The 11385-nt window shown below is 36.8% G+C and overlaps 1 protein-coding gene across 1 annotated transcript; it reads right to left on the bottom strand.

Annotated features, from left to right (window-relative positions):
* Window positions 1-6230: 6230 nt before the first annotated feature.
* Window positions 6231-9067, bottom strand: cfd (complement factor D (adipsin)). The gene is made up of 5 exons (XM_051917986.1): window positions 8806-9067; window positions 8502-8646; window positions 8177-8321; window positions 6588-6848; window positions 6231-6480 (listed from the first exon to the last, which is right to left on the bottom strand). The coding sequence occupies exons 1-5, from the start codon at window positions 8987-8989 to the stop codon at window positions 6331-6333; spliced, it is 885 nt and encodes a 294-aa protein (XP_051773946.1). The 5' UTR covers window positions 8990-9067; the 3' UTR covers window positions 6231-6330.
* Between the last annotated feature and the right edge of the window lie 2318 nt (window positions 9068-11385).

Consider the following 11385-nt stretch of genomic DNA (forward strand, 5'->3'; position numbering starts at 1 on the left):
GCATCTTTGCTCCTACTTTATGAACTCCCCCACAATGTTTTACTTAACTTGTTTAGTGAACTTGTCTACTACTCCAGAAAACAGGAACACGGCCACTGGAAAGCATTCCAGCACTTGACCCTGAGGAATTGACTTCCTTTCTGTTTCTCAGTGCTATCTATCTGATTTTCCTGTTATTGGCCAAACATCACAACTAGCTCAGTTAACTACAGTGGTATGCGAAAGTTTGGGAACCCCTTGCAGAATCTGTGAAAATGTGAATAATTTTAACAAAATAAGAGAGATCATACAAAATGCATGTTATTTTTTATTTAGTACTGTCCTGAGTAAGATATTTTACATAAAAGATATTTACATATAGTCCACAAGACAAAAAAATAGCTGAATTTATTAAAATGGCCCCGTTCAAAAGTTTGGGAACCCTTGATTCTTAATACTGTGTGTGGTTACCTGGATGATCTACGACTGTTTTTTTGTTTTGTGATGGTTGTTCATGAGTCCCTTGTTTGTTCTGAGCAGTTAAACTGAGCTCTGTTCTTCAGAAAAATCCTGAAGAAACCAGGTAACCACACACAGTATTAAGAATCAAGGGTTCTCAAACTTTTGAACAGAGTTATTTTCATAAATATTTAAAAAAAAAATATATTTTTTTTTTGTCTTGTGGACTATATGTAAATATCTTTTATGTAAAATATCTTACTCAGGACAGTACTAAATAAAAAATAACATGCATTTTGTATGATCTCTCTAATTTTGTTAAAATTATTCACATTTTCACAGATTCTGCAAGGGGTTCCCAAACTTTCGCATACCGCTGTAACATCAAATGCCAACCATAGCAGTAGCTGTACATGTTGAACACCTCTAACTTGCTGAAATGAGCAAGCATTGCTTCCTTCATCTGACTCACAATTCCTATTCTTTGTGAAAAGCATAACATGTATTGTACAATTTTAAAAACATTTGAATGGCAGATGTTTTCTGTTTTGCTAATATATAGTATGTCTACTGGAATGTCTCCTTTTGGGATATTTCTTTTTCTTCTTCATTTCATTTAATTATAAAGTACCTAAACAACTGTACATCAAAGTGCTATACAATCACACTGTAAATCCTAACACTCAAAATAATGAATTGGTTTGAGTAGGCAAACTCAAATTAAACAAATTAGTTCAATCAAATTAACTTTTTATGAATATTTAGAACTTTCTATTTTTTTTTTTTTTTTTTTGAGTTCACGAAACTGACACATTTTAAGTAATCTGAATTGTTTCATTGTTTCGAGTTTTATGAACTTGTTTCTTTTAATTTAGACAAATTTAAATTTACCTGAAACTGGGCTGAGTTTTCTATTTCCCAGCATGCTTTGTAATGACACTCAAAAGGTAGAATAAATGTTAAAATTAAGTGTTACATAATGGTTTTTTTTTTGTTTTGTTTTGTTTTATTGTGAAAGATTAATGTTAAGTGGGGGATTTAGCAGTGTTTATCCCAATTTAGAAGAGTTTCTGTTATGTGTTTTTGGAGGGGGGGTGGGGTGGGGGGCATGGGCTTAATTTGAAAACAGGTATTTCATAAATGTTCCATATTGCCGTACTCTTTCAGCAATTGCTATGCTATGCTAATGTTATCAAAGCATTAGGTGCGTCCCAATTTGCATACTTATGCACTATTCTATGACGTTTTTAAGTATAAATAGTGCAAGTAGTGCGTTCACACTGAAAATTCCAAAAAGAAAAAGTACACTTTAAATACCCAATGATGCACTAAATTAACGGAAAAAACGAAGTGTGGAATGTTGGACACTTCATGCACTCAACTGTCGCAGCTTTAATTACATAGCAGAGGGGAAGGGGCTGTTAGACTCCGATGTTAAATAACAAAATAAGCTTATGCAACGCACCACATGGATGAGTATATAGTGCATAAGTACATAGTGTATAAGTGCATAGTGTATAGTGTGTCGTTTGGGACGCAACTATTGTGTTAACAATTAGCATTTGCTGAATTAGCAAGTTATAGCTGGCTACATTTTCACTACTAAAAATATAAGTTAAGATGGTGGCGCCGATAGCCCCGTGGGCAGCGCGCTGACATATTGCATCATTGCGCTACGGGCGACCCGAGTTCGAGTCCTGGCTCGCGGACCTTTCCCGATCCCGCCCCCTCTCTCTCCCACTTCGCTTCCTGTCTGTTTACTGTCCTATCATAGTAAAAGCAAAAACGCCAAATATATATAAGTTAAGATAATTTTAAGTTTAATGTATGAATTAACTTAAAAAATTCAAGTTAAGAGCAATTAAAATGTATGAGTACAAAATTGAAATCTGCCAGTTCTGCATATTTAAACTTTGAATTTCTTAACTTAAAAAATTTGATATAACTGATTACCTCATTTTTTTATTTTTTTATTTATTTTTTTATTTTGAGTTTTGCCAACTTATTCGGGTTAACAGTGCATACAAACACATAAAATGCAATAAAACAAAAAAACAAGACAAACCAAATGGTATCACTTAAACACACTCACACAAACCCTACACTCGATTGGGTTGTTTTAACCTAGCGGTTGGGTTAAATGTTTGCCCAACCTGATGGGTAGTTTTATTTAACTCAACTATTGTTTAAAAATTAGGCTTCTGTATTTCTTGAACATAGTATGAACATTTATTAATAAGTTTAATGAATAATAATTAAACAATAAACATTTATTAAATTGCTTATTAATAAATGTTCACATTTTGATTATTATGGTTGCCTCTAGCAATTATGATTTTTAATTTCCAACCTATTTTGGGTTCATTTTAAGCCAGCCATATAGTATTTTATAAACAATAGTTGGGTTAAATAAAACTGCCCAGCACGTTGGGCAAACATTTAATGCAACCGCTGGGTTAAAACAACCCAATCGCTGAGTTTGTCCATTTTCAATCCAGCTTGGGTTGTTTTTAACCCAGCATTTTTAGAGTGTATCCTTAAAAGCTACTGAGAAGGTAGTGGACAAATACTTAAATACTCTTTGTAAATACTTTCTAAACAAGAGCAATTTTAGTGAAACGCATCTGAACTTGAGAAGAAAGACATGTGCAACATGATTGAGTAAGTACTGGTGTATCATTTATGTTCATTTCAGATAAACAAGATTCTTGTTGTGGGCCTATTTCCAGAGGACTGGACACAGTTACTCTCTACTCTGACAGCATGGGAGAAGGGAAGACAAGAACCAGACTCAGCAGGAGGAGTATGACATATGTTAAAAAAAAGGGGGTCTACTAAACCCAAAAGAAAGAAAGTAATGTTCTTCTGAAATATTGACCCTACAGGGTTTTTCAGTTCAATATATAAGAGAGGTAAAGGTCCAGATGTGTATAGCTTTGTAGAAGAGGCAGTAATGTTCCTTGTCGTCCTGTCAATGTAAGCTGAACTGGTTAGCAATAATTTTTCAAGAAGTCTTCCAGAACTCTCGTGCTTAACTATTACTTACTCCTCTTCCTTCCCTAGTAGGACATAAGGCATCAACAATTTGCATCCACTTAACTCGATCATTGCAGCATGATGTGCCTTGCACATGTCAGACCCATCTCCTTCAATTCTGCCATCACTTCTCCATGTTGTTTTAGGTCACCCTTGTTTTCTTCTGCCAGGTGGTATCCGTCTCAGGGCAGTCTTTGGGATTTGGTCCTGGTCCAATCTGAGAACATGTCCTTAACTAAATGCTGAGGGATACATGCATGCATACATGCATTTGGCCAAGTGATTACAGAGAATGTTATCCTTTTCATCCATTGTCACGACAATAGAAATCTATTGAATATAAAGAATATAAATAGATATGTGGCCAACAGCCATACCGGCCTCTTAGAAAATGGTTTGCGTGTGTCAGAACAGATATTGCACACAAAACAATGGAAATTTCCTGAACTTTGTTAATTATAACCAGGTCAAGGAGCCAATATCTGGCATCCAAATGCCTGCAGCCTCATACAGTATATGGGGGTTTGCAACACAAAAAACTGAAAAATAGCCTCCTCAAAAGACCAAACATGGACTGTTTAAGTTCGAGATAGCAGATATTGCAACACAGATGGGTGTTGAGTGGTCTGTTTAACGTACTAATTGGGAAAGATTCCGTTAGCTCCAGCCGTTGGGTTGTACTTGCATTTTGTATGTAAATATATGAAAAACATTGTGTTTCATAACTCTGATTTAATGATGCACTCAAAAAGTCTTACATAACACAATGAGCAGTTTATCATTGCAACATATTACACACAAATCCACAAAAGTTTAACATCATGCCGTTGAACTGTCAGAACATGTGGAAATTCTTTTTTTATCAGTCATAGAGATCACCACTGTTATCAGTTTGTGATGTGTTTAATTGCAAAAAAGTCTTCTACTTCCTCTTAAAATTGTTGCTGATAAGTACATCTAAGTGCATCTACATAAGTGAAAGTCAAATTTGATCTTGAACCACAAAATGTTTTTCAAAACAGCAAATACTGACAAGCATAAGAACTGTTGATATTGCTCTTGCCCAGTTAACTCTACGTAGAGATATATTTTGAATAATATAATATAATATAATATAATATAATATAATACACCAATATGTAAAGTGAATAACACTTTTTTATTGTTAAAATAGCACCTGTCAAGGGGTGGGATATATTAGGCAGCAAGTGGACAGTCAGTTTTTGAATTTCATGTTGGAAGCAAGAAAAATGGGCAAGCATTGTCAAAGTGACTTTGACAATGGCCAAATAATGACTGGGTCTTGTAGGGCGTTCCTGTTATGCAGTGGTTAGAAACTACCAAAAAAGGTGCAAGTAAGGACAACCGGTGAACTGGCGTCAGGGTCATGGGTGCCAAAGGCTCACTGATGCACATGGGGAGCAAAGGACTAGCACATCTGGTCCGATCACAAATGAGCTACTGTAGCTCAAATTGCTAAAAAAATGAATGCTGCTTATGATAAAAAGATGTCGGAGCACACAGTACATCACAGTTTGTTGCATATGGGGCTCCATAGCTGTAGACCTTTCAGAGTGCCCATGATGACCACTGTCCACAGCCGAAAGTGCCTACAATGGGCACATGAGCATCAGAACTGGACCAGGGAGTAATGGAAAAGGGTTGCCTGGTCTGATGATGATGAATCATTTTCTTTTAGATCAGGTGGATGGCTGAGTATGTGTGTGTCGTTTACCTGGGGAACAGATGGCAGCAGGATGCACTATGGGAAGAGGGCAAGCCGGTGGAGGCAGTGTTATGCTCTGGGCAATGTTCTGTGGAGAAACCTTGTGTCCTGGCATTCATGTGGAGGCTTTGACATGTACCACCCACCAAAAGATTGCTGCAGACCACATACACCCCTTCATGGCAATGGTGTTCCCTGATGGTTGTGGCCTCTTTCAGCAGGATTGTGCACCTTGACACACTGCAAAAACTGTTTAGGAATGGTTTGAGGCAGGGCCATAACCACCATAGACATTGAGGGGGACAATTCCCCCCTAATAATTAATTAGAAATTGCCAAATTGCCCACGACCCACAGTAATATGTCTCTGTTTGAGGAACATGACAAAGAGTTGAAGGTGTTGACTTGGGCTTCTAACTCCCCAGATCTCAATTTGATTGAGCATCCGTGGGATTTGCTATACCAGCAAATCTCCCAAATGGAGGTCGCACCTCACAACTTGCAGACCTAAAAGACCACAGGACATTCAGAGGTCTTGCACTGTAAAAAGTAATACGCTCTACCTACTTAATAAAATTGTAGCAACATTTAAGAATTGAGTTAGAAGAAATCAAATTAATTCCTTAAAAGTCAACCATTTAAAATGTGTAAAATTAGCAAACACCATTACAAAATCCACAAACTGACATAAAAAGCAAAGAGTCAAACTGCCCAACTAAATGAAACACTGAGCACCATAATGGTGATCAAACATTTTCAATACAATCAACATCAACATCTAAACCTCTGTTAATTCTTGTGTTTCTCTTTCATTCAGTGATTCTGCTTGTTATCATCAGGTGTCTTCAATGCTAACAATAAAAAATAAAGAGTCCTTAATTCATCTTTGATGTCTGACTGTTATTCAGATATTTTTGTTTAAATTTCACTTAAATGTGCTGTCAGGGGTCTTTTCCCACTAAACTGTTTAATAGTGGTGTTGATGACATTTTATTTAAACAACAACAAAAACAACCATTACTAGACTCAGAAAGGCGTAGAAAAGTTTTTATTAATGTGGCAATACATGAGATGTACAGGACTTATGAAAAAAATATGGCTTTATATATGCAAAGGATTCCACAGCTTTTTTTACTGGGTGGTTGTGCTGTCAATCCAACTAGTGTAGTGGGAGATGATCGTGTAGAGTCCAGGCTTTTTGGTGGAGCCACATTTCTTCCCTCCATTAGAGGTTATCCCCACAGCAACGCCCTTGTATAAGAGAGGACCTCCGGAGTCACCCTATTAGAGAGAAAGACAGCAGAAGTGAGAGAGGTCATATATTAGAGTTTGTCTCCACCTATAGCGGTCATGTCAGTGATTCATTAACCACTGCAGTGAAAACTTACATCACAGGTGTCCTTTCGTCTTTCTGCAGCACAGAGCATGTTGCTGGTGAACTTCGTTCCATAGTAGTCACCGCGACCACATAGAAATCGCATCATGACCGTGATACTGAGCTCTTGCAATTTGTCCGGTCGTCCTCCCAGGTTGTTCAAAGAGCCCCATCCAGCCGTTTCCACGACAGCAGACTCCTTGGGATCAGCCTCTTCATCACGTTGGAATTTCACTGGTTTCACTGCATAACTCTCAGTGACTGGCTTTTCCAGCTGTCAATAACAAAAGCATTCTATGATTTTGACAGTCTACTGTAGAAAACTGATCTATATATATATATATATATATATATATGTGTGTGTGTGTGTGTGTGTGTGTGTGACCCGTGATGTCAATTTTGGTCATAGTTGAAGTTTTCACAAAAATGAGTTCATTAAGCCCTCTTCTAGCAATCCAATGCTCCAAATAGCAATTAAACATCTAAAAGTATCTTTATTTGTAAATTTTCTGAGAAGAGTACATGTCCTTTGACAGTTTTTCTCTGCTCGCTTCTCGACGACTGGCGCTTCCCCTCAGCACAAGTTTGGTATCGTTGTAAAACGCAGAACTCCCACTTTGTGAATATTCATAACGAATTCTCAATGGCATGAGTTTGAACCAATGAAATGTGATATTCAAACTCACACTGATGTAAACAAAACCATTTTACTCGCGCTGACTGACAGATCTGAAGCGCGCGCACAAAGACGCCTCAAGGCAGCGAGCGATCCCGATATACACATATAAACAGAATTTACAGAATTTCAAAAATCTGTCTTGGCGAGTATTCACGCAAACATTATCTGTTATGTCTTAAGTGAACATTTGGTTAACTGTTGGGGAAAAACATCTGATGTGTAACATTATGTTAGATCCGTGTGATACAGTAGGTCTTAATATATAGGCTGTCTGTTTCAATAATGTTAATCAAACAATTGTGGAATCATGGAAAAAAGTTAAATATGTCTATTATTCCTATAGGTATAAGTTTTTGACTTGGTTTGTGCCAAATTTGCTGGTATTACCAGGGATTTTAAGGCTGATTCTGTCGACTTCAAACTAGTGTAGCTCAGTCATTTTGTCAGATTCCAACAAATCATATATCATTTTGAAGGGTTTTTTTTAAAGAGAATGTGAGAATAACAACTCATTTTTGAAAATGCGCAAAATTGCGATTCATTTTGCGAGCACAGGTCACACACACACACACACACACACACAGAGGTTTGTTTTTGCTATCAAAGTGAGGACATTCCATAGGCGTAATGGTTTTTATACTGTACAAACTGTACATTCTGTCCCCCTACACTAACCCCACCCCTAAACCTACTCATCACAGAAAACATTCTGCATTTTTACATTTTTAATAAAACATTGTTTAGTATGTTTTTAAAGCTATTTTAAATATAAGGACTCATGAAATGTCCTCATATTTCATTTTTACGTCATAATACCAGTGTAATACCCATGTCATTATAGATATATATATATATATATATATATACACACACACACACACACAGACTGATTTTCAGCTACATGATTGGATCACAGCATATACCTTGAGCAGAGCAATATCATTGTCATAGTTGCTTATGGTGAAATCAGGATGGCTGTAGACTACATCAACACCAAATGTTTGTTTAGTGTCCTCAGCAGCAGACAGGGAGTGAGCACCCAACACAACCTTAACACCGGACGACCTCCTGCAACAAACAGGATATTTATCATTTTGCAACTTCGTATTGCAACTTAGTATTTCTGCAAATTCAAAACAAAATCAAAACAAACCCTCTAAATAAATCACAGCAATCTAGGACGGAAATCATTTCATCTTTGCATCACAAAGCTGTCGGACAGCTCTCCAGTGTCATTATGTTACATACCCGTCCTGAAAGCAGTGTGCTGCACTCATGACCCACTGACTGGAGATCAGAAAGCCACCGCACTCATGTTTTCCATTCCACTGAAGTGAAGCCATGTACGGACGGGAGTGAGCATCAGCCTCACTTCCTCCTGTAATGCATTCGCCTGCACATAACACAATAATTAAACCCTACAACATGAGGAAAACCTCATTGATCAAACAAAATATATCTATTCCCCATGCTTAAATGTAGAAATGCGCAACAAAAATGGATATCCTGTAGCGTAAATAGACAAAAAGTAGTGATATTGTATATTACTCACCAGTTTGAGATGCTGCATAGAGCAGCAAAGAGGCAAATATCAGTCTATTCATAGTGAACGATTGTTGTCTACTTCGGAGACTGAAGACCACTGAGTGCGGGCTGAGCTTTATATAATGCCCAGAGAGAGGCAGAGGGTGTGTAGGGGTGTTCTTACTGTTTTCATTCTTTTCCCAATCGCCCATCAGGCAAGAAAAAACAGGAATATGCCATAAATCTTCTTCTTCATCTTATCTTTTCCTTTACATCTACTCTGTGTCTCTTTCGCTTTCCCTTTCCTCCAAATGTTTCCTTTACTGTAATCATGTCTTTTGTTATTTTCTAAGTTAAGAGAGGACATAAGTGTTTGTACAGAGTGCAATAAATCAATAATCTGAAGAACTTTTTCCACTATAAAAAAAGCCTTTTGTGCATTTGAAAGATGGATGTTAAAGGTTCTTCATGGATAGATGCCAACAAGGAAACTTTATTTTTAAGAGTGTACTGTGACCATGGCATTTTTAAATAAATAATCTATAATTAAAGGTACACTATGTAACTTTTGTTCAAAATCAACAAAATTTAAATAATGAGTAAATACTTTATCAGTCCTTCTTCCAAAACTGCACTGCATACAGTTGTATTAGGTAGTCACATTTGGTGATATTTATTAAATTGTAGAGTAACCTAAATAAAACCCACTGAGAGCTAATGTAGTGCTTAAGTTGATTTTGATACACATTTTTCAAAGTTCACGAAGAGAAGCTAAGCAATCCAACTCAATTTCTGTTCGCTTCAATATAATGTCCGCAAGGGGGCAGCAGAGACTGATTATATAGCTGTCAGTGGATTTTGCAGGGACGGCGAAAACAGCCTGCTTTACCGGTCATGGGACACTTTTCCGGCAGTTGTGTGATGTATATAATCATAAATGTAACTGTACTAAATAAATAACTTGACACAAAGATACATATCTTAACTGAAAGATTTTAAAAAAACAGCAAGGCGGCCTAAGCTGCACTTTTGTGTCTCCATTGTGTAGAGGTGTGAGAAGAAGTGAACTGACCCCTTTTGATGGGGTCAGAGGTCAGTCTGTATTCTGTGGCTTGCATAAGAGTGATTGACAGGAGGAAGTATCTCCTTGACCCGAGGAAGAGAGAAGCTTTAGTTTGTCAGTAGATGATATAAACATCATTTGCTCTGTTTAGTCTTATTTTACATATTTTACGTCAGTGCTTCTATTGGTGCTGTTATTGATCATATTTAAGTTTTGATAAAGCAAACTCCATTCATTCATCTCATTAATGTTTTGTTTAGTTTTATTTACTTCTGAAAATTCAATAATTTGTTAAAAAAAAAAAAAAAAAAAAATAGGGTCATAAAATCCTGCTTTTGTTTGGATGTGTTGTGGTATGGGGTTTCCTCTTCCTCTCTTGTCCCTATAGGGGCCACTCTCATCTTTTAACACTTTTAATGGATAGGAAGTAGGTTTCCTTCTTTACCCCACCCCCTCCAAACACATCTTAATCAAATGTCCTCTTCATAGTCTCAATTTTGATATTAAAATCCATTCTCTCTTTTACCACCATCTCTGTATGTTTCTCTCTCTTTTTAGCCCACTTCTACATTTACAGTAACATTGCATTATTAAACCATGAGAAGGGCACAGGTGACCTGTCAATTGAATGGTCACAAAGGGGTCAGACAATAAGGTCATGACCGAGCTCGGTCTGTCACTCCATCTAATCTGAGACTACATTCTGTTAGGTATAATCCAACAGATTATCAAGAAGAGGAAACTCGGGAGATATTCACCCAACCACCCAAGCCTTCAAATTCTCAGGTTGAGAGTCCTCGTGCATCTGCTGATCTTCTGATATCCCCATGGGAGAGAATATTCTTTGGACGAAAGGTGGCAGCTGGGATTAGAGAAACGATTTCTCGGAACATGAGAAACCGCCACTGAATGACGTCTTCCTCTGCTTAAGTACTTAGTATATAGTGTCTTCAAAGCCTAAAAATGGTATACAAACAAACTCCTCCCCCATTAGAAACCCACTAACAGGCATTGAGGGATTAGTGTGACCAGTTTGGTGGTGTCCATTGAATTGTCCCTCTTTTTTTTGGATAAGAATGTAGCCAATGTAAAGGTGTAACAGTACACAAAACTGACGGTTCGGTACGTACCTCGGTTTTGAAGTCACGGTTCGGTTTGGTACGCTTTCGATACAGCAGGGGGGAGAAAACTAAACATAAAATTTCTTCTTTTTTTATTAAACAGTGGTTTACTGAACAAATTGCATCTCTGTTTTTAAGTGAATTCTATTATAACTAAAAGTTTCTTAATGATAAAAAAAATTGCTAATACTGTAAACTATATAGGAAGCCCTTACTTTCTCATTACTATAATATAAAAAAAAAAGGTGAGCCCAAACTATTAACCTAATTTCAGTTGCTATTTATTTTTATATATAATAATCAACACTCAGATAACAAATTGTATGCAAACATGTAAACTGCACATAAGGCAAAATCTAAATCTAATTATAAAATTATGTTTTTACTCCAATTCGTTGTTGACATATAGCCTAATCATTTACAC

The sequence above is a fragment of the Ctenopharyngodon idella genome, chromosome 13 (genome assembly GCF_019924925.1).
Source record: "Ctenopharyngodon idella isolate HZGC_01 chromosome 13, HZGC01, whole genome shotgun sequence".
Taxonomy (NCBI): domain Eukaryota; kingdom Metazoa; phylum Chordata; class Actinopteri; order Cypriniformes; family Xenocyprididae; genus Ctenopharyngodon; species Ctenopharyngodon idella.

Excerpts from the sequence above, each read along its gene's own strand:
- cfd (XM_051917986.1), bottom strand. The coding sequence starts at position 8,989 with ATGGGCGATTGGGAAAAGAATGAAAACAGTAAGAACACCCCTACACAC. Across the intron at positions 8,647-8,805 it reads CTATGCAGCATCTCAAACTG|GCGAATGCATTACAGGAGGA; the intron begins GTGAGTAATATA and ends TGTTATGTGCAG. Across the intron at positions 6,849-8,176 it reads ATGATATTGCTCTGCTCAAG|CTGGAAAAGCCAGTCACTGA; the intron begins GTATATGCTGTG and ends TGTTATTGACAG.